The sequence below is a fragment of the Fopius arisanus genome, unplaced genomic scaffold (genome assembly GCF_000806365.1).
Source record: "Fopius arisanus strain USDA-PBARC FA_bdor unplaced genomic scaffold, ASM80636v1 scaffold00088, whole genome shotgun sequence".
Lineage (NCBI taxonomy): Eukaryota > Metazoa > Arthropoda > Insecta > Hymenoptera > Braconidae > Fopius > Fopius arisanus.
The window spans coordinates 502214-530050 of NW_011887827.1; the positions used below are offsets into that span (position 1 = coordinate 502214).

A 27837-nucleotide genomic window follows, 5' to 3' on the forward strand; every position below is an offset into this window, starting at 1 on the left:
TTTGGGATTTTTTCAATGATCTCTTTAATGAAGAAAAACAATTTCATCAATCACTCGATCGACACCTGAGTATAAAAAATCAATAAAAAAAAGAAAAATGTTGCAATTTGTTCGGATTTTGTGACGATCGTAAGTGAATAAATGAAAATTGACTGATGAACAATAAAGACTGTCGATAATTAAACACTGGGGCTTACATTGTTGTATTAAAATATGATAACCATGAACAACATAGGAAATTTGTTAATCTTTTGGATTGGAAATAGAGGGTAAAACTATATGACGAGAGCCATGTCCTTTTTGTTTGGTAGATTATTCTTTTTTCCTTGCCAGAGGCTGTTATGTATCGTGAAGGCATCTATGGTCACTGTCAGATGCTTTGTGTGGACTTGAGAAAAGCATTTACCCCCTGAATTGTATCTGCAATTGTTATAAACAATTCGTTTTGTTTTCTACTCTCTTTTTTCGAGGATATTACCACAGCTTCGAAATTTCACAGCTTAATAATCGATTTTATCGAAAAACTATCGACTTTACGATACCTTTTTTGTTGAAAATTTAATTAACTACAAAAAAAGTTCTTTTGTGTTTCCAGATCAAAAAGATAGTTTTCGAGAAAAATCCATAATTAAAAAAATTGTTATTTATTTATTCTCAACTTACTTGAAAAATTTGTCGAACATGTTCTCGAGAACTTGTTTGGGCCCAGTTCCACAAAGTTTAGTGACCTCCTCTGTGTCTGGACAGTAGGAATAGAGAGCGCGAAATTGGCATCCAGCATCCCTGAAGAGAATGAGAAAGTGTTTGCTCTCTGATCTTCCAATTTCGTCCAGAACACGTCTTTTGGCGTCTCGATTGACAGTTCCTGGGAATACACAGTACTCAACTGCATTCAGCATTATTCCTCGATTCGATTTAGTGGTTGGTTGTTTGTAGAGTCGAGGTCCATTATATTCCATCATGGAACTAGCTGTGCTACTGATATCACTACTGCCATCATCGAATTTTCGCTTAGACATGAGACCTGGTGGCAGTGATCCAGGCCCTGAAGAAGGTGAATTCAAATGTTTTGTGCTTCCACCCATTCCAGGACTGGGTGCCCTCCTTGGTGGTGTAGCACGGCCCAATCCACTGTCAGTATCTGCCAAAAACACATAAACACCATTTATTAATCAATAATAATCCACCTCCGATGGGAAAGATAAATAATAAATGACATGAAACGAAAATTTAAAAAAATGACAGGATTAATCTTCGAAAACCGTCGCCCAAGACGAACAAATTGTTTCGTGACCCCAAACCTTTACCAAATGATAACTTAATTAGTTTCGTGTGTGTTATTTAAGTTCTAGATTGACTACACGATTAGTTCCTAATAAAATATTAAGAATTATTCCATTTGTTTTGTGATTGTCTAATTGAAGGGGTGGATTATTCTGCGAATACCTGAAAAACTACTGGATTTAGAAAAAAATGGATAGAAAACATTTTGTAAAGAATTTCAGGAACCGTAAAAAATGTTAATGAGATTTTTCGATAAATCCATTAATTTTCGAGATATTTAGGAATTAGTCGATGCAGATGTTTTAAATTCACCACTTCTTTATGGAATTAATTATCTAACTTATCTAATGTTATCGATAATGAACCTGTAAACAAATAATAACGATTGTTCAATGAAACTCCATGACCCTGAACATGTGAAACGAGCAATGAAATAAATTAAAACCAGATCCAGTTGTATTAATCTGAAAAATTGTTGAAATATGAATGTAAAGTATCAGTTGCCACAACCTCTGCTGTAAAGCCCAAAAAGCGTCATATTTATTATCTAGTGAGTGATATCCCTGAATTGTGTAGTCAGTATCATCATCAAGAGATAAACAATCCTCTCCAGTAATTTCCAGATTTTTTTACCGTTTAAAAGACTATTTAAAATTGCTCTATCCTTTAATCTCCGAAGATATCTCCAAAACCAGAAGAGATAATTAAATTTTCATCAGGACCTATTTTGTAGAGCTAATCAAGATCTACGAAAAAGTTAATAACAAAAAATTAATTATCCTTTCTAGTTTCAGAGGAATTTGTGAAAAACTCATAAAAAAAATCGAACAGCTGAATGAAAAACCATTATAATTCAAAATTAAATGGAGTTTTCGAATTTTTTTGAGCAACTTTAGATCGTGTAGACGAGACTCGTGAGAAATTAAAGAAAAAAAATAATGATCGAGTGTTCCTGTGTGGAAAATCCCTTCCAGCCTGCCACCATGCGTCTAAAGTGTACTAAATTAATCTCCAAATTAATCAGCCTAATATGAACCATCATTAACGAATCACCGGATTAGAAACAAAAAGACAAATAAAAATAGGCGAAATTAATGAGGGACTTGGGAATTGATTTCTCTTTAATGCTGTTTCCTCACAATTTCAATTCTTATCCTTACCACACAAATTCATCAACGAATTTGATTTTCTTCCTTTAAAGTTTTGGTAAGTCGGGTATTTTGTCCTGCCTCTAACCTGTTGATGAGGCTCCTGCGTATCTGTAAGATAATCCAACGTTTTTTCGTTGTTACAAGCCATCGAGGCCGGTCAATTAATTTATGGTGTTTATCTAGGTTTTATTGGAGTTTGGCTCAACGATCCTGTTGCTAATTATTATTTTCTTATTTATTCGATGATTTTGGAGGTCTAGCTACTTGGTACATTATTCATTTATTGATGAATTAATTAATGAAAATTCAATGTAGCCGGTGCAGCTTGGTGCGGAGCAACGTTGCATTCAACTGGAAATTCTACGTCAAATGCTCTACTTCTTCGAGTTATTTATAACAATATTTTCACTTTAAAAATCACTGAAATATCTTCTTCCCTTTTAATACTGACAATGGTATTCGTTTATTGCTTTTTATTCATCGTTTTATTTATCCAGTTGTTATTTTTATTTTTTTTCCTCCAAAAATTATGAAGACGATTTTGAAAAGGATTAATATGAGGAAAAATGATTGAAAGATATTTTCCAGTGATCGTTAAAGCGGGGAAAACTCTCGTTCTTGGTTCAAGTTCTTGGGAGATCTCGTTAATGTAAACCAAACGTTATTTAGCAACCATGAAAAATACGTGAATGCACTGCATAATTAATAATAAATAACAGTACTCATAGCGAAATAATTCCTGATAATCTAGGACCCACCTCTGGATGTCTTGTAAGATCCACGTCGTCCCAGCTGATTGGTACTGCGACACGGTGAACAACCTCTACCATCGTCTGGCGAATCTACGGAAGATACTAAAATAAAAGGGCAAACTATTACAAATTTCTCCACCAAAAAATTAACTCGACATTTTTACCCACTCTATTTTAAGGCTAAAGCTATTCCTGTATCATGAAGGGGAGAATCTCAGAGACAGAAGTGCATGCTACACCAAGGATTAATGAGATGAGTGGAATAAAAACGTTAAACACAAATTATTTATAAAAACAGACGAGTGAATTTAATCCACCATTTTTGCACAATTTTTACACCGGTGAAATACCGACATATCTCAGCAGAAAATGATCCTAGAAAAAAAAGTCAGAAGAATTTTTTGTGGGGAATTCCAATGCCCACAAATAATTCCTTTTTGTGTTTTCTCATAATTCCATTTGTTTTCGAGATAATCGAATTTTTCCATCGATGAAAATTCCGTCAATAGAAAAAAAGATGGAAAACCACTCATCTGGCAGTATGAAGGGAAAAAAAACGAAAAGGCATGTTTTGTTTTTTTTTTCTGTGAGTGATAGAGTGCGTGTAGTGCGTACCCTTGAGACTGCCACCCCTATAAAAGGGCCCTGAGCGCCGGTCATCATAATGGGCAGCAATGAGTGTATCCTGCGAGCCTCTGAAGTAATCTCGCTTCATTGTTGGTGAGATCAGCGTCGCTACATTAAGTGTGTTAGTGCAAAAAAAAATACAACATAAAATAAAGAGGAACACAAATCAAATCTCCTAGCCAAACGATTCCCCTACACTCGTAATTACAATTGATAAGAATATCTGAAATTCTAGGTTGTGAGTTTTTTTTTAATCTCATAAAACAACAGAGAAAAACAGTTGCAGATAAATTTCCGGGTACGATCTGGGTTCGATCCTCAAACTCGCCATGCAGATAGCAAATGCAACATTTAGAAAGTGAATTGTATTTTGTAGTTATAGAACATTGAATAGAACTCGTTGATTCACGTGGAAATTAATTGATAAAATTGGGAAATACCGCGAGAACCGTAGGGTTTAGGAGAAAATGATATTGACATCTTTTGTGGGAAATTAAATTTTATATGAATATGTTTTAATCACATTTTTTTCTAAACCCAGTAGCTTTTGAGATATTGCCAATTATTTTGAGGAGAAATCCTTAAGGAACAGCGGAATTAAGGAATTGTAGTTTAATCAGTACTGTGGACGGTTTAATTCAATTTCCACGATGAAATCAACATCAGGAGGATCAGACAGATATCAAGAAGAGTAATTTTAAACAGTCTTACCTGTACTGAGATTTGAGGAAGATCCTTTCTTCCCACGACTAGGCGTCAGTGTTCCAGAATCTAATTCCGAGTGATCAACGGCTATTGTTTTCGGTCGAGGTCTAGCCGATGTTGCAGTCTTACTACGTAACTTTGGGGTTTGTTTTATGGCATTTAGAACTTCCTTGTCAAGTACCTTTCCCTGGAATCGTCAATGAATTAAACAAAAATAAAATTCATTCAGTGCCAAACTCAATGAATTTTTTTTTCCAAACTTAAAAGACTCGGAGATATGCGCAGTGAAAGCCAAAAAATGATAATGAGAGATGAGAGGATTGTGTATTTACCTCACGTTCAGCTTCTTCCTTCAATTTTTTCAGCTTGTACTGCTCAAGGATGGCAGCTCGTCTCTGTCTATCGTCCTCCTTCTTCCTGGCTCTCTCCTCCTCCTTCATCTTCTCCCTCTCACGTTTGGCCAGTGCCTCAGCCTCTTTCCTCTCCTTCAACTCCCCCTGCTGCTGCCTCCTCTGGAGAGACGCCAGCATGAACTGCTTCTTCTTCTTCTCCATCTCATCGAGTGAATTTGGATCTGGATTAGCCAGTTCATTTCCAATTACGAGGCCAACTCCAGTGGGACGAGTCTCACCCGTTCGCTGTCTGTCCTCTCGTTGTCTCTCTTTGTCAATTTCCCTCTGCAACTCTCTGTCCCTCAATTCCTGGCGCTGCTGCTCACGCTCCTCAGCTTGACGTTGACGCTCTCGTTCCAGATCCCTCTGGGCCTCCATGTGCCTCTGACGATCTATAGGATTCGCTGGAGGGGAGTCCGGACGCGCTGAAAAGTCCTCGTGCTCGATAAACGATGAAACTGTTCTTTCCTTTTTGGGTGATCTTTTGACTCTCAATGCTGGTTTTGGCTTCTTCGGTCCATCATTGTCGAACGAGATATAGAAACCCTTCTCCCCAGCATCCGTAGAATCCAGGGGAGTGATCTCGGGGGTCGCCGACGGCGATGGCGAGGCCTCGCGCAGCGAACTGTGAGGCTGAAACGAATTACGAGAAGGCGTCGTCTTCGTGGGTGATGATATTCTGTAGGTTCGACTGCCCGATGTGATATGCAGCCGGGGAATTCGTTGTGCGAGATCATCGTCATTGCCGATGAATGATATATTTTGTGGCTCCATGTCGTCAACCGGTGGGGCAGGAACTGGTGTGTGCAATTGGGCATTGTTGTGACGCTTGTCAGTTGGACTTTCACAGGTGATTGGGATGTGGTGCACCGTCGGTTTCTTCGGCTCAGGACTCTCCCCCATCAGTTGACTTATCCGATGTACCTTAAATCAATAATTCAATCTTCAAACCCCACTGTCACCCTTAATAATCCTCAAACTGCCATTAAAATTCAATTCACCCATTTTTTAAACATTTTTCAAGACGAGATAATTTATCCTCGAGAACCAAAAACTATTCCACAATTTTTTTCATAACAATTTTCCATTTTCAGCTGTCAAAATAAAATGATAGTCTGAATTATTCACTCTTTTCAAATGAATAAATCCTCCGATTCCCACTGTTTTCTCATTATTATTTATTTTTATTATTTAACACCACGAATTCTTGAGAGAAATTAATTAATTCTCCGTGACATTTTCTGAAGTCAGAAAAAATTTATCAATGCAATTCTCACAAAACTGAAGGCGAGGGAAATTATTCTACAAAATTTTCACACTAAAAACTCTTGGAAAAATATGAAAATCCTGTTCTTTCACTTATTCCAGTTGCAATTCTGAATTTCTAGTTACTAAAGAACGATTTATGATGAAGGTTCAAACCTCATCGGTGTAACTGAAATTACTCCGTGCAGTAATTGTAGAATAAAACATGTGCATTCTATTAAGATTGTGGATTTAAAACGTTAAATCGTAGAGTCAGTGGGTCGAGATCAACTGTAGGTGTTCAGTTGGTCAGGTAAAAGTATTGAAAATTCCGTGTGGGAAGATCCCTCCCATCTTGGGTACCAGTGGCGTATTCTCTCAAAATGGTAAATTACATCACCAACTGGTTTATGATGATGACTCCGTACCCCGAGCCAACAATGAAATCAAGAACCTCCTTTTCTATTTATTAATTCGTGAGAAACCAATTTTCCCTCGATTTAAACCGCGCCAACACAATTGCACATAAATTAACCAGAAATAAAATATCCCCTCAACTTTAAAAAGCAAAAAATATAAATAAATATTAAAAAACGATTTAATAATTGAATTATCAATTATTTTTATAAATTTATTCTCCGAATAATGATGAAATTATTTGAAAACCGAAAAATTCAAAGGGAAAAGGGCAATAAAATTTTTTCAATGGTTTTCAAAATGAGAAAATAATAGAGTACTGAATAAATATAGACTTACAGCATTTCGATGCTGAGGACTAGCAGACGCAGGTGGTGTTTGTGTAAACAAATTCGATGATTGAGGATAATTAGCCGGTGAATGATGAATTTGGCTGTTGATGATACTGTGATCGCCACCATTGAGATACCTCTGCTCCTGGGATGTGTCATGGAGTACAAAGCCCTTCTGCTGTGGTGGAGGTGCACCCCAGGTCCTCGTGTCATGGTACAATCTTGGATCCTGCTGATAAACAGGTGGTTGAGGGCTGTACCTGGGGTCCATTGGCTGCTGATAACTCACAGCTGCCATTTCATTAGATAAATTCTGCTGTGGCCTTGCCCACGTTCTTCTCTGCATCTGGGGCTGATCATGCAGATAAAATTGCCCCTGCTGAGGATCCTGGATCCTAGGAGTCATGGGATTTATCGGAGGCATTCCGTAACTTGTCATGTGTTGCTGATTATAACTCTGTAATTGTTGAAATTGCTGTTGCATCTGCTGCTGCTGCTGATTTATGAAATGCTGTTGCTGTATTTGAGTCTGTTGATTCGCTAGTCTCTGAATGTCTGCGTGAATTTCACTGAGACTGCTGTTCATTTGAGTGATGGACTGGTGGTACTGCTCGAGATCCATGTTCTCAAGGTCAGGGGTACGACGTGTCTCGATGAAGGGCACAGTACTGCCATCATGCTCCAGCCACTTGTGCTCAACATCTCTGACGTCTTCCCTTATTTCCTGAATTAAAACGTAAACCAAAAAAAATTGACTTTCCAATCGTCATCAATTGATTTTCATCAATTCTTTCAATTTCGCGCGATTATCTCACAAACGAGGGATTTCAGGGGAAAATATCACAAGATCTTTTTTGTAGCTAATGAAATTTCTCACAGAAAAGGTCATTTGACCTCACCCGTAAAACCCCTCAGTATCATGACACAATCGTCAGAATCCTCTCGACCTCGAAATTCTGTCACTCTCGGTGTTTGTCAATTTGGATCGTATTTTCACACTGATGCACTCGAAATCATCAAAAAATTTATCTTCAGAGCTATCCTGACTCTCCGCAGTCAGATAATCCCGGATCGAGCAATTGCCCGAGTCCAGGGAACAAGTAGATCCATAAATCGACTCAATGGATTCGCGAGACTCGTTTCTCGGTGTCGCGGGTTCTGGGGGTCTGGGGCTCATGGAGCACACGATAGCACGTGTCTGAAGCTTCTTCGGGATAAGTGACATGAATATATTCATTATAATGTCGATAACCGTGTCAAACATTTTTTACTGGTCTTTATAACGCTCCAATCATTCATCAATTAATTTAAATCACTTGGAAAATATTCGAATCCATTTGAAACTGAGAATTTTGTCGGACCATTTGCTACGAAAAATTTGGAAAAACCGAGGGAATGACTGAATTAATTTTTCTAATCAGATTCTCATTTTTTTGTTGCAATTATGTTTTTATGACACACTTCAGAGAATTGGGTCGTTGGCGAGGGAAATCGAAGGTCTTTAATAGTTTCAATTATCTTTACGGAATTTAAATTACCTGAAGTGACAAAAGAACTCGTTCATTAATTGAGATTAATAGAAATTAAAAACGAATTTTCAATGGAGTTGTGTCTCCAGTGGATGGAAGTACTCTGAAATGTCGTCAACATCTAAAATCAGGAGTCCGCATTTATCTATTTTTTGTTTGATCAATATTGTATCTCGTTTGCCTCCAGCACTCCACATTGATATTCACAAAAAAAATAATATATTCGATGCTACAATTTTCGGTGACACGTAAAAAACTCAGGGTATTACCAACATTCTGGGCTGAAAATCGAGACAGCCCAGACGTTCAATAATGAAAAATTTTCGATAAAAACCTGAAATCTGTTGATTTACGGGTGTAGCTCCCGAACGAGTGCCCAGACGAAAAAAAGTGAGAAAAATTTTACCCGGGAAATATCACAATCTAAAAAAAATTCCTTTGTCACTTTTCTCTAAGACCACTAATTACCGCGATAATTACTCATTTACGCAACTGGAGAAAGCAAAAGTAAAACACATTACACCCCTGCGAATTGCTTGGCGTACCTCCTGGAGAATGGATTCTAGGAGAAAAAGTGATAGAACATTATTTGTAGCCGACGAAATTTCCCAAAAAAAATGTCTCTTCACATTTTCCCGCAGACCCCGTAATTACCGAAATAATAGCAGATTCTGGGGATAAATGACATTGAAAAAGCGAATACCGAAGCCACATGCCTACATACGCATTTTTTATAATAATAAAATCAACTAGAATAGTCAGAAATAATATACGACGAGGATAAATAAGAGGGAGAACCGAAAAATGGCTCGAATGATGATAAAAATAAGTGATACCTTGAGTGTGAAAGGACGCTGGGGTTTATCTTGTATATTTTGATGAGGAGATGACTCGTTACACCCTGTTGTATCACCAGAGGACCCTGAGGTCATTGGAGTGGGGGGAGCATGCTCCACGGGACTGTCACCCCCTGATGCCGATGACGAGGGTGATTTAACCTTACCCTGTAACCAGCCCAACCACCAAATGTGCCTTGTTAGGTACACCAGAGTCCATCACCACATTCCAAGTTCCAATAATTCAACACATAAAGCTCTTCAATTAATCAATATACCGTGCAATCTAGCGTTAAAAAATAAATCACTATGCTCCAAGGCTCTAAACATATTCAAAAGAATATTATCTGCGGAAAAATGTAGAAAAAAAAATTTCCCCAACGGATTTCCAAGGGGAAAACGAACTTTATGATTGAAACGTGCAATTTTACTGATAAGATCACGATAAAAATACATTTTGGCCTTTGTATCCTCATGAATGTGATTTTTTTTTTTTCAAGTATGAAATCATCTGGAAATGGAGAAAAATTTCAAAGTGTATTTTTAATCGTAATAATTTTTCAATGAGTGAACGAATAATTTTCGATGTTTCAGTTTTGATTGGCGATGTTCTCGTGAATTTTAATAAAAGTGCAATTGCATGCACTTACCCCTAAGTACAGCTGTAAGATTGGAAAGAGTAGTTGAGTTAAGAGTGAACGTGAAGGACCTAATAGAAATACTGCCACCGTATTCGAGAAGTAATTGTGAATATTTCGAAGATATTTCGTGAGATTTGCCAATCGATTGATGGATAATTGAGAGATTGTTGAAAAAAATTGAATTGAAGGCACTGACCTTGGTTACTGTTTGCAGAAAAGCAGCTTTTCCCACTTGTTCCCTCTGTTTCGATGCCTTCGCCTCCATCCTTCTCTTTTCTGTCTCTATCTGTCGACGTTTTTCCTCCAATTGCATTCGAATATTATTCAATTGGGCTGCTATTACAATATTACTTCCATCTCCATCACTAGAATGTGGCTCAGTCTGTTGACTCTGCAGACTGCTCTGCTGCTGCCACGTTGTTGTATTTGGTAAAGTAGCAAAAGTGGTTTTCTTCTCAGCAATTCCATTGCCATTACTCTGTCCATGCTTCTTACCCCCAAAATTACCCCTCACCCCAGACTCATCACGCTCATGCTCACCATAATTAAAATTAATTCCCTTCTCCGAGCTCTGTCTACTCAAATTGGCAAAACTCGCCATTTTCGTTGATTCAACGTCAATTTTATCGTTATCACTGGAATGTAGAAGGTTCTTGATGGCGACATTATTGAGACTGGTATTTGAGGCTTGTCGCCTGAGGCGAGGGGTTGGCTCGTCATTGCTGTACCCATTGTCAGCTAAAATGTGCTGGACATCACTTCCATAAACATCCTGAACACTAGAACGCACTGGGAGATTTGGCTCTGGTGCTGTACGCTTTCCAGTGTGCACCATCTCCTTGTCGGGATTTCTCACACATCCAAAATTGTGCAAATTGTCCTGCAACGATAATTCATTCATTGACTCATCAATTACCGATCGATTCCCTCAATCTATAATGACGATAAAAAATTATTCATCTCTCACCTGAGATCCACCGAAATTTTCAATTGTCAGTTGAGAGTCATCAGTGACTGAATTACGCCTAGATCTTCTCCCAGCATACGAACTTCTTCTCTGATCCTCCCAATTACTAGGCCGTCCAGCAGCCTCTGCCTTCACCATCCTCTCATCACCAACAGAACTGAGTGTTGGTATTCCCCTGTTTCGGTGCACCACAAAACTCTCCTCCGACGTTCCTCTTCTGAAATTATAAAACCACCACCAACCACTCGTCAATTTATTATCCCCTGATTACCTCGATATTCAATAAATAATAATTAATAATAATAATTAATCAATAATTGGTGGATAATCACCTGTCATCGTAAGAATGAGCCTCAGCAGTCTGCTGCAGTGACTGTGACTTTTTCACAAAACTCATGGTCGTGGGTTTCGCAACTGTAAACAACAAACAAATTTAATCAGCCAAAATAATTAAATGCCGTTACTTCCCTTTTTGAGCAATGAATACACAAGCTCTAGAGTTCTCTATGCACTAATGGTAAACCCAGTGCAAAAATATCAGAGAATGACGAAAATAATATTGTGACTAAAGAAAAATAATATGAAAAATAATCGATACAGTAATGACAATATAAATTATAAAAATAAAAATCATTTACATAGCAAACAATACCAACGAACTAAAAGTGGATATGCCATGATTGACATTTAGCTCAGCAGATCAGTCAATACAATGTCTGGATAATAATCATGCCCAAATTAATGTGATTGCAAGCCTTAAATAAATTTCATTCGCCAGTGATAAGTCGATGATTAAGTATGATAATGAAAATTTCATTATTATTACACATGTCAACTGTCACACCATGCACTCACTCCCACCTTTTCCCCAATTAACCACTCCCATAACGAAGATGTTAATTACCCCGAGAAAATTTATTCCACGAGTCAAAATTTCATGAGCTCCATCAAAGAAATCACCCAGACAAATATTGAATTCCGGGAAAAAACACGAGAAGTCATTTCCAAACTCAACATTTATCCAGCTGATAACAAAAATAATTAACAAACAAATATATTCTCCCGAGTTTTGTCATTCATTCAATTACTGTTAATTACCCAGATGAATTGATGACCCAGAATTATCGAACACGTGACAAATCCCCACATGTTCACAACGAACAATTACTGTGCTCAATTGAAAAAAAATAAATAAAAAATGCCTGAATGAATTTCAATAAATATCTCGACGCCTGACGTCTCTCCCTTGATTTAACATTTGATACCTGTGAAGCCTGGAGCGGAAATGGAGAGGTTGCTTCTCAGATCAGGTATTGGTGCTATTGACTGAGGTAGACTTCTTTTATGTGCTACCCCATGACTATTACGTGGGCACGCTGTAGGTCAACACAACCAACCCCATTGGTATTCAGTGATGAATAGAAGTAGGCGAATAGTCAGCGGTTGATTTTGTTCAAGCATCAAGAAGATTTAGGCCATAGAAAATAGGCAAATATTATGGATTTTATAAGCTATCAATTTATCTAATTTTTCTTACGAATCATTCTCACTATTCTCTCATGATCGATGATTTAATATCTCTCGAGATTAAATACCACACGATTTTTTCAATTTTCCGTCAAGTACTCATTACTTAAATTATTTTTTTTCCTTTCGTTCTTGTGGATTCGAGTCCAATATGATTAAGAAAATACACATATTGTGTCCTAGTGTTGTTATTAGAGTAATTAGGGAGAATATTCAGTGACACGGACGACAGAGTGTACTGACATTGATAAGAAGCGTGATACCATTACGATTGTGAGATAAAATCTCATTTAAGACTTAAAATGAATTGATAATAATATTGCAAATGAATAATTACCGATAATTGAAAATAAATCTGAATAATTAATAATTAATCTTAATTCCAAATGACTAGATTATTTATTTTTGATTTATCCATGAATTATCCCTTCGAAATTCCCTCCCTATCGAACGTATTTCTATAAACTGAAAATTTTATTAAAAATTATCTTAATCATCGTCTGGAATAAATGAGTCCTCACAATCACAAAGGTACATCGTGAATAACTCAAATAAATTAATAATTAAACGATTATAACCACTTGGTACTGCTTCACCTTATAAACAAGAATTTGTGCGTGGCCTTCACCGATCTGTTACAAATTAGTCCCTTCACCAATAACCCGAGTACTCAATAACCAACATCACACCCATTAAAGGGATTAAAATTTCGGTGTGGACAACGCAATATTCAAACTTAAAAAATCAGCGACTGATCGAATCAATGATAACCGTTAAAAATACTTATCTCGTAACTGTACATACCATCGAGATACTGGCTTGCCCTTTCCTCCCCAGGATAACGTACACACTTAACCGGATGAATCTCCAGGACATTGTACATGTCAGCGAGAAATACAACAAGATTTTGTTTCATCGACCTGAAAGATAAACCAGAAATTGAAAAAAAATTATCCAACCAATCTCTAGCATCTCCTCCCTAGGAGAGTTTGTGTCTTTCTCAAATGATTTTAATTACGATTGATAATCCAGATATAATTTAAAAGAGCTCATAAAACTGCTAATTACCCTCTCATGTACGTGACATCCTCTGGTTGCATGTGAAAAATGGAGTAAGGTAGACACCTGATGCAGAAGGCGTGAACCAACGACAAATTGTAAAGTGCATCAGCAACAGAGGGTCTCTTGGATACCCTGATGTCCATCCAATTGAGCTCCCCAGGGCAGTAGAATGCTACAACAGCAGCTAGACCAACACCATCGCACAATGACTGAAAATCCTTGGCTGGTGGTAATTCAGGTAATTTTGTCTTATCCTGGCCCTCCTCACCCTGAATTTTAGTAATGAGTGCATGCGATGCATGACTTATCCACAAGAGAAGACCCTTCTCATGATCCTGAGGCACATCCACCAGAGCCTGAGGATCAAACCTCCGAATAGCTGCAGCTACACGATCACCAGTCACAACTTCCTTGGCATACAGTATCATCAGGCCCTCTATCACAGCCATATGTGCAGACATTTTGAGGGGTGAATTTTGGATGAGAATTGTCTCGGTGAGGGGTGTATTGCTTGGCTCATTAACAAAAACACCCTTGCGAGCAAGAGCTTGAAGGATACCCAGGTGATTCTGATTGTGATAATTAGGATCGGAGTAGATGTTTGCAAGTGCCAGACAGTAGAGCTCGGCATTTGACAGAGAATGGACTATCTGGGGCTTCAAGTGCTCCTGATCCTGCACATCATTCAGGAAAATTAATTAAAACTAAACTACAATACTAGAAAATTACTCTCCCAAAATTCACCAATTTCATTTTAAAAATAAATTCATAATTGAATTTAGAAAAGATATTTGTGAACAAATAGTTATCCCTTTGGCTCACTAATTTCATTGATCATCAAATTACTGGTAATTACTCCGATGAATTAATGAATTTATTATCTCAATTAAGTGGATAGCCATTCCCTGAGGTGCAATTATTGCAAATAAATGATAATTGTTGAAATGCTCTCCTCCGAGGATATTTCAAACACGAAATAAAAAGGAAGAATTGGCAGGAGAATAAAGATCGATTGGCCAGCGTCCAATAAACCTTGGAAAGTCAAAAGTAATCGAGATAATATCTAGTTTCACATCCCCCAAAGGGTAAAATCCTATTTTAAAAATCAACTGCAACCTATCCAGTTATTTCAGGCAGAATAAATAATAAACGACACCTCGAGACATTTTGATTCCACGATTATAGATCCACTGGATGACAATGTCCTGTGAATGCCACAATAAAACAATTTTTCGAACACTAAATCTCTGATAAGACACATCACAAACTGCGAGCATTAGACTCGAAAAGTTTGCAAGCAACTGCGAGTTTGTTTTCAGATCAAGCCAACGTAATTCGATTTAGTTAATTGGATCTTAGCCAGTGCTAACTGACGACTGTAGGTCACACGTGGATGCAACATGTGCGATAAAGTATTAAAAACCGATCACAAATCGACAGCCAAGTGTCAAAAAATCATTCTAATAACCCAGTGCTATAAAAATGATTATTAAATTATTTATGGTTGATGATATCTCTGCAAATAACGAAGATGCAAAATTTTCCACAGGAGCTTAATTATAAAGCGAAAAAACAGCAACAAAAAAGATATTATTAAAAAATTCGCTATCTCCTCTAGATCCTGAGATATCCGCGGAAAACTCAAAAATTTCAATTTCAGATTTTAATTCAATGTAATTTTTTTTATTCTTCAAGGCTTGGATTGTTAATTAATTACTTTCCCTCATGAATAAAGCAATTTTGGGACACTCTCACTGTCTGACGGATGTGATGAAAGTTTTACGATTTTTTTACGACTGGATCATGCGATAAAATCGAGATGAAAACGGTTGGAGGAATTTTTGGGAGAAATACATTTTTACAATACAATTGAATTGACTCGCTATTTCCTCGCCCACAGTATTTTTACAATATTTTTTTTATTTACTTACCTCAAGATCACGGTAATAAGGCTCCCGGAGGTTCTCCGGGACTCGATTGTTGTACGCCTTGGATAAAAGCCATTTCATGGAGGCACGTTGTTTGGCCTGAAATAAAAAATCATTGTGAATCAAAGAATCAAAAATAAAAACAATCATTTCTCACTCAATGAAATAATTAATCTCCAATAATTTCTCCACAGAAAAAATCGACTTTCGAATAATTTCCAGGGTACCCCAATTAGCTTCCAATTAATGATTTTTCAAGTCTTACTGATTGGGTTTGTCGGTTTAAACGAGATAAAAATGGAAAAATGATTATGTAGTCCCATGATGTGAGAGGGATTCGATGCCAAAATCATCCTAAAGACGATAATTTTAAATCTCTCTTCTAAATCCACTGTCTGAGCACTCGACAACTAGGCCGAGACACTCTCAGAATCCACTTGTCCATTTTCACTTGAACTCTAGCTCATACACTTGCACATATGAACACCAATTCAGCTATTCATAGATTTCCATTTTCTGGTACTGCCAGTAATTTCCCCACGTGTAAATTCAGCCATTAGTATTCACCGATAAATCGCATAATTAATTGATCAATCATCAATAACATTCAAACTCCAGGCAATTTCTCTTTTTCGAAATAGCCGATAATCTCAGAAATGCGTGGGTCTAGAGAAAAGTGTCACAGAACTTTTCCATGGCAAATTAAATTCCCCACAAAAAATCCGCTATCAAGTTTTCTCGTGGGAGAATTAATTGCTGAGTAAATGCGATTTTTATGGGTAACTCATGATTTCGAGGGGAAACGAGTTCACGTTTTATCATTGGAGTGCAGAATTTTATTCGATTTCTCGATGGCCTTCAAGGATTTCTCCCTTGGTTTCACAATTCCACTCATCATTGTTCCAGAAAACCGAAGAGAATAAACGATACGCCCTTGAGATTCACCTCACCTCGGTAATTGCAAAAGTTGTTGAAGAAAAATTGTAAGAAAAAGAAAGAAAAAACTCCTGTCGCGACAAATGGTTGAGATCATCTGGTCGTAAATATGATTGATACCTTTTATTTGTTATTGTTTAATTTTGTCGGGCCGGATATTCCGGTTGGTAAGTAGTTTTGCGAATAACAGTTGTCTATGACTGGTGGATCGATAGAATAATCGTATACCTGTTTCCAGTACGAACAGCGACCCCCTTTACCCAGGAGTTGCATGTGTGTCTTTGACCCCAATAGCATATCTCCATCATCGAGTAATTTTTGGAATCGATTTTCTCAAGATTTCACCCGTCCACGTTGTTTATTCAAATGTGACACTCATAATTAGAGGATTATCTCGATGATGAGTGGTCCTATGGAAAATCCTCAAAGAGATTAATTACAGGAAATTTAATTCTCCATAAACAAGTTCCTATAGCACTTTGTCCTAGAACCACTCGTTAACGAGATAATTGTAGAATCAATGAAACCTGATTATTCGAGAACATATCTGTTAATCTCCCGATCTTCTCCATTCATATCCTTGATATCTTCTGATGTATCATGATTAGCGAAAAAGGGCAAAGGAAAATTTTCCAGACAATCGAATTTTCTTGAAAAAAAGTTATGTGACATTTTTCCGTAGCCCCCCTGGTTTCCGAGATATTGACAGAATCATCAGAGTACTTGTCATTTTTTACTATTTCTTTTCGCGAATTATTCTATCTTCCGTTAATGACCTCTTCCTGCTCATCCACATTGAAGCACTGATATTTCAATGATTAGTAATTCTATAAAAAGACGCTCAGTCATAGTTGGTAAGACCGGGAAGGGCGTTACGACAACGAGACGGGGATTGCATTACAATAGTGATTACGACGCGATTCACTCCATGAAACAGTCCCGGTCATTTCGCGGATTGGGTCAATTGTTTCGCATCACTAATACCCGAATTACGTAATTCTTCATGACCGATTGAAGAAAATTCCCCAGAGAAAAGTCATTTACCCCAAATTATCCCCTTTTCCTTTACTTCTCCAATAAATCCCCATTTCAATAACTCCCCCCCTCCAAAAATAAAGCGATATTATTTTATAATTTCAAAAATAATAATTGAAGATTCAAGTATTCACTCCCATTTTCAACAATTAAAATCTCCATTAATTTCTCATTTTGAAAATCGACGTGAATTGTCTCACAAATCGCAAATCAATTTAATCCAATTAAATCCGTCGAATTAATTACGTTGATTAATTGGATTAATTAATTTTAATTAGAGGGCTTGAATTCTTAAATTGGAACTGGCAAATTGGACTGAATGTCTGGACCCAAGACAAACTGGGAATAAATAATAAAAACCACTCCACAGAAATCCGATTTCAAAACCATAATTTTTTTTTTCAATTTCCTCCATGAATTGAATATCCGGGAAAACTGAATTTTCCTCGAATTCCCGTCTTCGTTGGCCCCGAAATAGAGCAATAGCTCAGATCTCGGTGGAAATATTGGATTAAGACACTCGAATGATGCACAACTCGGATTGAACGCCAAAGGGTATCTGAAAATTCGATGGGCTAAATTCCAATCGATCTGACCCAATTTCCACCCGATCATTTTTTCCGGTTCCCCACGTCAAATACAATTTCTAAAATCCCACGAATTATTACGGATTAATTATTATCCACCAACCTCTTCAAGTCTATTGAGAGATCAATTACATTTTTCAAATTTCTCAATTATTTTAATGCAGGTCACGTACTCAAGAAATTTTCCACCGCAAAATTTCGAAATATTCTTCTCCATTCCCTCCAGCAACTCCTCTGGAATTTTCTCAGGGTTATTTTACGGGCCAAGAGCCTTCCACTCAACTTTCTGAGCCACGGAATTTCCACACGAAAATGACATTTTTGTGGAAAACTCATTACTCCATTTCCGTTGATTAAATTGGCATCATGAGATAAGAGAAATTGGAAATTTCTTCCGATTATTGACTTTTTCAATTTTCCATTAATTTCGCGAAGTAATTGAAACGACGAATGCAAATCCAAAAGATTTTCCACAAAATTATTTTCACTGAACTGATTCGTCGCCCTATCTGACACAATTCTGACCATACCTCGAAATCTACAAGGTTTATCAAAAAAAGTCAAAAGAGATATTTCATAGCCGAGAAAAATTTCGAGAAAATTTCCCAATGAAATTTCCTTCCAAACCCCGTATCTCCAAAGATACACCCCTGATAAAATCAATTCCACGAGAAGACCTCAGTAATCTGGCGAATTCTATCTGTCTCGTAATTCAATTCCATTACTCTCACGTACTCCCGCAATTAAATCCCACTCATCTCAAGTACTCTCGTTATAACATTTCTGTTTATGTAGAGCAGGTGTCCATCCTCCAGTGGAATCACCAAAGACACAGCGATGTGAGCATGACCCAAGTGTGACTTCTCGTGGACTTTCTAGATAAATCACTCGATCCATCTCTCTCTGTCACAAAGTCACACCATAGTAGGTCTTCAGGTTGTTCCAGGCAACTCCCATTTACGTGTAAATCCCCAGTGGACGACCATTTTCGGTACGATTCAACTATAAATCGTTGGTAATCATCATTAACGGTGTAATCATCCAAATTTGGTTGGGGAATTCAAACGAGAAATAGCTGGATTATTCATTTCCATTCATAAATGCATATTTCAGTTTTTGCCAGAGGATTTGTAGGTGTTTTCATGTGGAAAATGGTTGCTCTGGTGTAGACCCCGTCATCCGGTTGTGAAGCAGATGCAATCGTCGCGAGACCATTCGTTGGGAAAACAAACGTTCCTCTAAAGTCAAAGGCTTGGGGAACATGAAACGCCATTGTTTCAGTTCTTGGAGTTTATATTTTTGCGACTATTGTTATTTTGTTGATATTTCCATGCGCAGTGAGTACTCTTGAAGACGAGGGTTCGAGCTTTTTTTTATTTAACTCGGGGAGTTCACAATTTTGAAAAACCAACGAAATGCCAAAATCACCTCCACTTTTACTTAAATATCTCGGTATCCTGTGATGTTACAGAAATTTTTATTTCTACCTTTTTTGTAGCTCTCAATGAGCTGCACAAAAAACGTAATGACGATGATTTTGATATCTCTCTTAGATTTGTAGATATGGAATTTTTGGCGGTTTATCAGTGGATTGTTACGCTAATTACCAGTCATTCAGTCCATGATTATTAATTGCAATTATAATTTTTTATCAATCATTGTAAAAAAACTCAGTAAAAAGAGTTCTGAGAAAATAAAATGATGCAGAGTTTGATCCACGTGACATACTATTACTTTACACCCAAAAGAAACGATGGGAAAGCGATCGATGTCGCGAGTTCTAGTGATGAAATGACAGGGCACTGGTGCACCTGGGAATTTTACCTCGGGGCACAATACCAAGAGACTAGTCTCATTACCGTATCATCAAATGCAATCAACACTCCTACAGCTTGAGATTAAATTGTCCATAAAAGTCAAAATTTTTATGAAAAAAAAAATCGATTAAATTTCCATTTTATTATATTCTAATCGATAATAATATCAATTCCACTTTACAAGCACGAAATAAGTGAAAAAGACTGGAAAAACTGGGAAACACCAGGGAAAATCGATGAATTAGTGGTTGACCTTTACGAAAATTCTCGCACCCAAGACAAACTGAGTAACAAGCAATAAATTAATGAACTGACATTTGCTCGGTGGTAATTGTAGTTGTATGATCGAGATCCCATAGAGATACGATAGAGTGAATTTCACGGCCTACACAGGGCTGGAGAACTCGGGTTTATGACATGATAGCCCTTGGGGGATTACTCAAGTTTCTAGTTGGGTCGAAGCTTCCTGTACCTCAACATCTGCGTAGGTTTCAGAGGTGTGGGATGACACGCCTCCACTACATTTTCTTCAACGAAAATTGTATTTTCTTATCGATTACCAGCGGAAAAAACCGAATTCCATATTTTAAAAAAATTTATCAATTCAAATTCCCCACAACACGGTAAAATCTTCAATTTTCAATCGAATATTCACTCATAAAACAAAAATTGGAATTCAAGACTTTGAAATTTATTGTTTTTTTAAATAAATACTTGACTTTCAGTAAAAATTCTCCAGAATTAATTATAATAATTGTTTGATTAATTAATTAATTGAGCTCAGAGAATATAACATTGTAATGGAACGCGAATGGTAAATTGGAGAAATTGCAGAAATTCAGAAATTCAATCAATAAATTTTATTATTTGATTTATCACCGCAAAACGATTCTGGAGAACTCATTACGACAGAAAAATCCAGTCCTTTGATTTTCCCCCTGACGTTTTAAAATTGACACGAAGGAGATCAACTTCCCGAAGACAATCGCAAAAAGTGAGTGAATAATTCACATCCCACCAAGAAAATTCATCCACAAGTTAATTTCCATTCAAAGACTTGAGGGAAAAACCTGAATGAAAAAGAAGAAAAATTATTGAAGAAAACTATCTCGGAATATGCATGATCCCAGTTCATGCGAGTTTGCGTGTCTTCGGTAACCCAGAGTTCCCTCATCGTTAATTTCTAGGGTATAGAATCAAGATACGAGCCTAGAGTGGAAGTTAATTGAAACGCTTCTGAATTAATTAACCAAGTGCAGTGAATGGAGTACCCCAAACTGTACCGTACACAACGGAAGTTTAACTAGAAGTACCGGAAAATAATTCACACCTCGATATCATTATTAATCGAGTCGAACCAATCAACAATTCCATTCCGAATAAATAACAATACCCTCCATAATCCCTTTAAAAAAAAATAATAATAATAGCCATAAAAAAAATTGTGGTATGAACATACAAATCTCCACGTGTCTCACCAGGATAGCCCCCAGGTGGCCTCCACGGCTTCCTCCCACCCATTTAATATTTTTTTTTTAGCGAAAAAAAAAGCCCAACAATTTCCATTTTTCAAGGAATCCCTCAATGACGATAATCATAACCCATCACCAGAGACTAGTTCCTGCACCACCGCAATTATCCACCCGAGAGCATCTTCCAACATTCCTTTCCCTTCAACTGGTCGAGAGACTCGTCCACCATATCAAATCAGTAGCCAACAACTCGATTTCGCGAAATATCTCGGGAACTAATAGGAATACCGAAATTCAAGTGATAACACTTTTTGTAGCTCTCATTGCGCCCCAAAAAAGAGGTCCTACAAAAAATAACGATATCTCCTCAAGATTCATCGCTATTCTCCGAAAACTGAACTACTCGTCCGATCGACTTGTTGCCAAGTCGATTCAGCTAATCCTCACGTATTTGTTGATTATCTCTCAATCCTGAAGAGATAGGGCATTGTTTGCCAAGACCTTTTCTCGAGCTTTCATTTCACTCCACAAAAAAGGTCCCAATAAAAATTGTGCTATCTCTCTTAGAGTTCGAGATATTCTTTGAAAAATCGACACAGTGGGAAGTCGAATTGAAAAAATCATCGGGGTGTTCATCAGAGCCCTGAAGAGGTCAACTTTTTTATAAAAAGGTCAATGAAACCCTGAAAGGGCTTACCAGAACGAGTTTGAGTATCCAAATCATGTGTTCACCCGTGTAATATCTAGTTCGACGACCAGATCAATCGGAAACAACAAAAAACGACACATGATTATGAAAAATTCACCGATTTCCACGGATTTTTCACATTTTTCTCAATTATTCATCACAATTTATCGTTAAAAACCAGAGAAACCATCAAATGTGCTTGAACATCACTCGCAGACTAGTTTTACTGTAAAGGATAAGAGGATGGCTCGTGCCTGAGGAACTCGCACTGTTTCGTATGTGGATCGTCATTGCACGCACCGATGATTACGTTAACCGTTTAACGTGGGGTTGTTACTCTCGCAGATACTCATGTTCGCTTGTGATTTTTTAATGTCCCAGGGCTTTTATGATTTATTGAAAAATATCGAAGGATTATGGTCAGCTTCATTTGATTTTCCCGATTTTTACAACATCCCCGCTCCAAAAAAAAATCTAAATTCCACTCTAAAATCGCAAATTATACCCTGAAATGACGGTTACTACTTGTCCTTGAAAATTTCGATAATTCAAAGTACCATTGAAAGCTTGAGAATTGATGAGAAAATGAAAGTATCAAGTTTTCTCTGAATTTGGAGAAATTCCGTGGATTTTTCCAGTCGAAATAAAAATTCTTCATCAGCTGTCTCAACTCCTTGGAAATATTTCAATACTAAAATTTCCCAACATCAATCTACCTCTAATTTATTCCTGTTTACTAAACCATGTCGACTCTTAATTGAAATTTCCGGCCAATGACTCTGATCGAAAATGGTTTTTTTTTTTCTCCCGTTGATGGGCCCCGGCGGATCCCACCATTTACGGTATCATTGTGTCTCCAAAATCAACATCATCCCCACGGACTTCCTCATGGTCCACTTTCTCCGGTTGAATATTTAATTCTGGTGTGTGCACCGACGCTCGGTCATTAAACCCATTTGCCGCAATTAAGAATGAAGTCAGCGCGACGTCTCAGCGGATTCAGTCTAAGATTTTATTATTACGTACTTTTCAGGAATTTCCACCCACTCATTATATTTTTTATTCCTACCGCAAAAAGAACATCGACGAAAATCGAGAAAATCCATATTTTTTCATTTCTAGCACGAGAGAAAAAAAAATGAATTGCAGTGAATTATCGTAAAAATTCATTGAAATTCAATCATTGAGAGAAATCAATTTCAAAAATAAACCAGTAAATATTTCAATTATAATTATATTTTTAAATCGTCTAAAAATAATTGAATTGATAAATAAATACTATTAAAAATTCCATCGATCGATTTGCACCAGAGAGCAATAAAAAAAAAACAAAATTTCCACAATTACTCAATAGCGAATTAAAATTCCTCAAAAAATCCTAATAACGCACCTCACGGTCGATTACCAATTCACTTAATCCATCCACCCACAATTAAAGATAATCGGAGTACAACAAAGTGCATCATAACCCGAAGAATTCAAACGGTATCTGAACGAGGATAACAGTATTGGTTAAATCCACGAGATGATGATGAGAAAAACGTGATCGAAATATTTCACCTCAGGAAATCGAAAAAGAAAAAATAAATCCCCAGGAGCACGAGCACTGGATCTAGTGAACTCACAGGACCGGAAAGGAGATCATTACAAAATGAAAAATGAAGCTAAAAAAATTCAAAACTCAGAGTCGAGTGAACGAGAGAGAGTCGATTGAATCGAATGGTTCACTTGATCGACGATGAAAACTATTTATACACCTGCACACGAGTTCATGGCAATCCTAGGAGTCTTGTCTAGTCTCGTCTTGAGAATCATCTTGAGTTTCAAATGCTGATGAGTGATACCCCGGGGATATTCTAACGACTCGCAAACAATTTCTGTCAGAATTGGAGATCATCTCAAAATGAAAACAGAACTCCAGATATATTCGCGCAGTAGGCGATGATAAATCCATCAGAAAATAAACTAAAAATTCAAAACAACTCCCAATTGGGAACAACTCCCAATATTGAGAATTCCAAATAATTTATAAATGAATAATAATAATAATCCCTAAAAAATAATTGGAATATTCTCTGCATAAATTCAGCGAAGATCGAAATTCCCCGAATTAATTAATTCATTCATTCAATCATTTCGATTTGGACTGAAGATGATAAATCCGCAACTGACAGTAAAAATCGAATGTTTACATCAATGAAAGATCGACTTTATTGAGAGATTAAAAAAAAAAAATCACTTTCCCCCTGAAAAGATGAGATCAGGAGAGAAATGACCACCGAAACAAGACTCCATGCCCCTAATCTGACAAGTCATAATTTCCATTTCTCCATCTCCTCCCAAATCACCACATCATCCCACCCCCTGATGGTTCCAACATAAGAAATAACGAGAGTAAAAGTGACTTTGAAATGCCAGGAAATTTCTAATAATCCCACAAGTCCCCCACCAAAAAGACAGCGAGTTTCAATCCAGATAGAGATCTCCAATTGTCCCACGGAAATGAGCACAAGGTGAAATGTAAAGCCACGATGCACTCAATGAATTTAATCAGTGGGTGATGCTTGTAATAATTGAGCGAAACCACAGAACAATTGATAAAAAAAAAAACAGCGAAGAAAAACGGAAAGACACTTCAGAATTATCTAGGGGATTCTCCCGACAGTCGATCAATTGAATGAAAAATGTGAATCACTGGACAATTAATGATTTCTCAGGGTTTATCGGAGATTGTATTCGGTAAAAATTCATGTTGAGACGCATTAAGTTGTGAATTATGATCGAGATTGAAAGTGTACGGGTTTCTGATTGTATGTAGGTGGAAACTTCATTCCTAACCCACACGATTTCGACAATTCTCGAGTTATTCTCGATATATCCCATCGAATTATTTTCTTCTGACATTTTTCTTTATTTTTTGGAAATTTCAATTTTGGTAATTATTGAAAAATCATTCATTTTTATAATAATAATGTGAAAAATAGTGTAATAAATATTAATTGAAGGAGAAATTAATAAATTTTGATAAATTCCACAGACCTATCAATTTCCCACTGGAATTCATTAATTCTTGGATTCTCATTGAATCACGGATTATTATCCAAAAAAATTCATTGAAAAATTATTAGAATCCAGAGTTTTAATTATAAATAATTGAATGGATGATTAATTATGGGGGGAATTGATTGAGGATTCGGGATATACCGAGAGATAATTAGAAGTTTTTTGAAAATTGGAGATTACCGAAAATCGGGGGAATATTTCACGCAAGAATAATGATGGGAGTACAAGACTTTGAATCGACAAGTACGAGACATTTATCGAGCGGAAAATGACTGGCCTCAAGAGACCCATCGAGGATAGTCAATTTTAAAGGACAAACCCACACACATCTTGTTTTGGTTGATGTGAAATCATGGAGAATACAAGAGAGGCCATTTCGTAATCACAGTTTAATAAATTCAATGGGAATCACTCGGGGCCAGTGGATTACAGTCGATTACTATCGAACGTTGTTGAAGAGTTTATGGGTTATTACTCGAGGGATAAATGAAAGAGTGTATTGAATTTCTAGGTACCTCTCTTCCGGGTCTCGTGAGAATAGAAATACCATTCACGTTTGCCGTTGGTCTACTTATAATTCACTGGTGAAGGGAGGCCAGTCAGAATGCCAGAGGCATGATTAGAAAAATAAATACATATCGAGAACCATTGGGTTTACGTCAAAAGGTGTGATATACATGTATTTTGAAAATTTCATTCTCAAGAGAAAAGTTGTCTTGTCATTTTACCCTCAATTCCATGGTTCTCGAGATATTTCTCGTTTTCTAATCAGAATTTGTTTGCAGTTTCAGATTCATTTTCTCCACTGGAAATTTTTTCACCAATACTTCTGGGCATAACTCGAAAACCACTGAATTTACGAAAAAACACAATGAGAACTTTTTCTGAGCAATGAAATTCTTTAAAAAAATGTTCATCTGACATTTTGCCGTAATCCTCTTAGTTTCCAAGATATTTCTAAATATTTCAGAAGTCAGTGATTACCAAAAAGTTATTATTAATCATTGACTGGTCTAGACATTTTAATTCACAAGGCCCCCTCTAGATTCATTTCTGAGACCGGTCAATCTGGTAATTCAGCAAAGCCTCAAGTTTCCCCCAAATGTCTCATATCATTTTTGTTTTGATCTCCTGTCCAGCGCCCGTGACCGCATCATATATCGTGTGAGATCAGTGCCTTGACATTCCCATTCTTGGTCACACGTGAGTGACAACACTGTCATGTCACATCGACAACAATCATTATTTATCCCCCATCTTTCAATCCTTCAAAATGAATTAACCCTCTAAACAATCCGAACTATCAAGACCCAAAAGAATAATCCGCCGAATAAAAATAAATTTTCCTCCTAGACACGAAGAGACAGGCAAGATGAAGATTGAAGGACTCACATAAATGGTGGACACGGAAGCATTCCTGAATATATCAACGACATCATCAATGTCCCCAGGACATGACGGCTTTGGCGTCGTCCTCGGTGCAAGCATGACCTCACTTGCCATTTTCAGATACACCTCCGCAAATAAAAATAATTCTGATCCAACTATTCTCACTGCACATCAACACATAGTTATCACATAAATTTTACGATATTCCTGGCTGTATGACACTGAAGAACACCGAAAACTAATTAAAAATCCATGAAGAATTATCACCTGATCCACAACCTCCACCGATCACTCATAATTCAAACTAACTATTGCATTAAATACAATAATAATGACAATAACAATGTATAATTTGAGCAATTAATTTGTTCAATTGTCAATAAGAATAATTAATTCAATAAATTGTCTTGCAGTTCAATTTTTTTTTAATCTATCCGTCAAACGACAGCTCCTCAGCTGATTTAATTGTTTCATTTGATAATCACTTGGAGGTGCAGGTGTTACCTTTATTTTTTAAATAACAATTGTTTAGGGGTTGCTGAGGACTTAGGGGGGGAGCGAAGCGGAAGCTCAGGAAGAGCGGAACCGACTGGCAATAGAATTTCTACATCAGGGTTTGGATAAAGGTAGTCTCTTCGATTGTGAACGAAGAAGGTGTAAAATGGAGAGGGGCATTGAGTGTTGGTAAGGTAAGTGTGCGCCTTGGAGATTGATTCTCTCGAGGGAGGGGAACTCCAGAGAGAAGTGGATAGAATTTGTGTGGGATTTGTAATTACGGAATTGTTGGAGTTACTCGAAGCCACTGACTCTACGTTTTTCAATTTTTTCATAGCATTTTCAACATTTTTAATTATAATTATTCGAAATTTGGGGTTGCATTAAAAGAAGAAAATTTAATTACGTAAATTGCATTGTGCAATAATTATATTTGAAATGTTAGGGAAAATCTGAAATTCGTCGAGGCGATCTGGAGAGAGTCGAAGGGGAGAAAGATGTTTTCATCGGTGTATCAAAGCCAATGAGACTGTTGAAGTGCAGAAATACCAGTGGATGCAACGAGAAATCGAAAAAAAAATCCATGAACAACTCTTTAACCCATACCTGCGATACACGCCTCCACATGAGTGGCAATAAACCTGAATAAAGTGTAAAACTTTCGCTTCAACACCCACATCTAGACCCTGGCATTTTTTTTTTGTTCGACATTTTGTGGAAAATTTTGAAATCAGAGTCAAATTGTAATGAGGTCCTCAAAAAATAACCCATCATTTTTAGCTATGTGAAGTTGGCATCGAAGTTTGAAAAATCTAACTTTTTTTTGTTGGTTTGGATTGTACTCATTGAGTACTTGAATGTACCCTGTGCGGTTTTTTTTGTACCCTCTTACTTTAGCCCTGAAGCAGGGGGGCAAAATCGTGCAGAATCGGAGTTCAAGAAAAAAAAAAAATAAACGTG

The 27837-nt window shown here is 37.0% G+C and overlaps 1 protein-coding gene across 6 annotated transcripts; it reads right to left on the reverse strand.

The window, feature by feature from the left end:
* Window positions 1–26958, reverse strand: Patronin (calmodulin-regulated spectrin-associated protein patronin). Of its 6 annotated transcripts, XM_011311441.1 has the most exons (17): window positions 26386–26958; window positions 15399–15494; window positions 13474–14141; window positions 13210–13325; window positions 12144–12254; window positions 11211–11292; window positions 10879–11095; window positions 10108–10791; window positions 9271–9438; window positions 6913–7629; window positions 4852–5835; window positions 4526–4706; window positions 3803–3922; window positions 3194–3289; window positions 2445–2543; window positions 664–1141; window positions 1–420 (listed from the first exon to the last, which is right to left on the reverse strand). In XM_011311441.1, the coding sequence occupies exons 1-17, from the start codon at window positions 26494–26496 to the stop codon at window positions 276–278; spliced, it is 5073 nt and encodes a 1690-aa protein (XP_011309743.1). In that variant the 5' UTR covers window positions 26497–26958; the 3' UTR covers window positions 1–275. The 6 variants fall into 6 exon arrangements, with proteins under 6 accessions (XP_011309743.1, XP_011309746.1, XP_011309748.1 ...); XM_011311444.1 differs by lacking the exon at window positions 12144–12254; XM_011311446.1 differs by lacking the exon at window positions 9271–9438.
* Window positions 26959–27837: the final 879 nt, after the last annotated feature.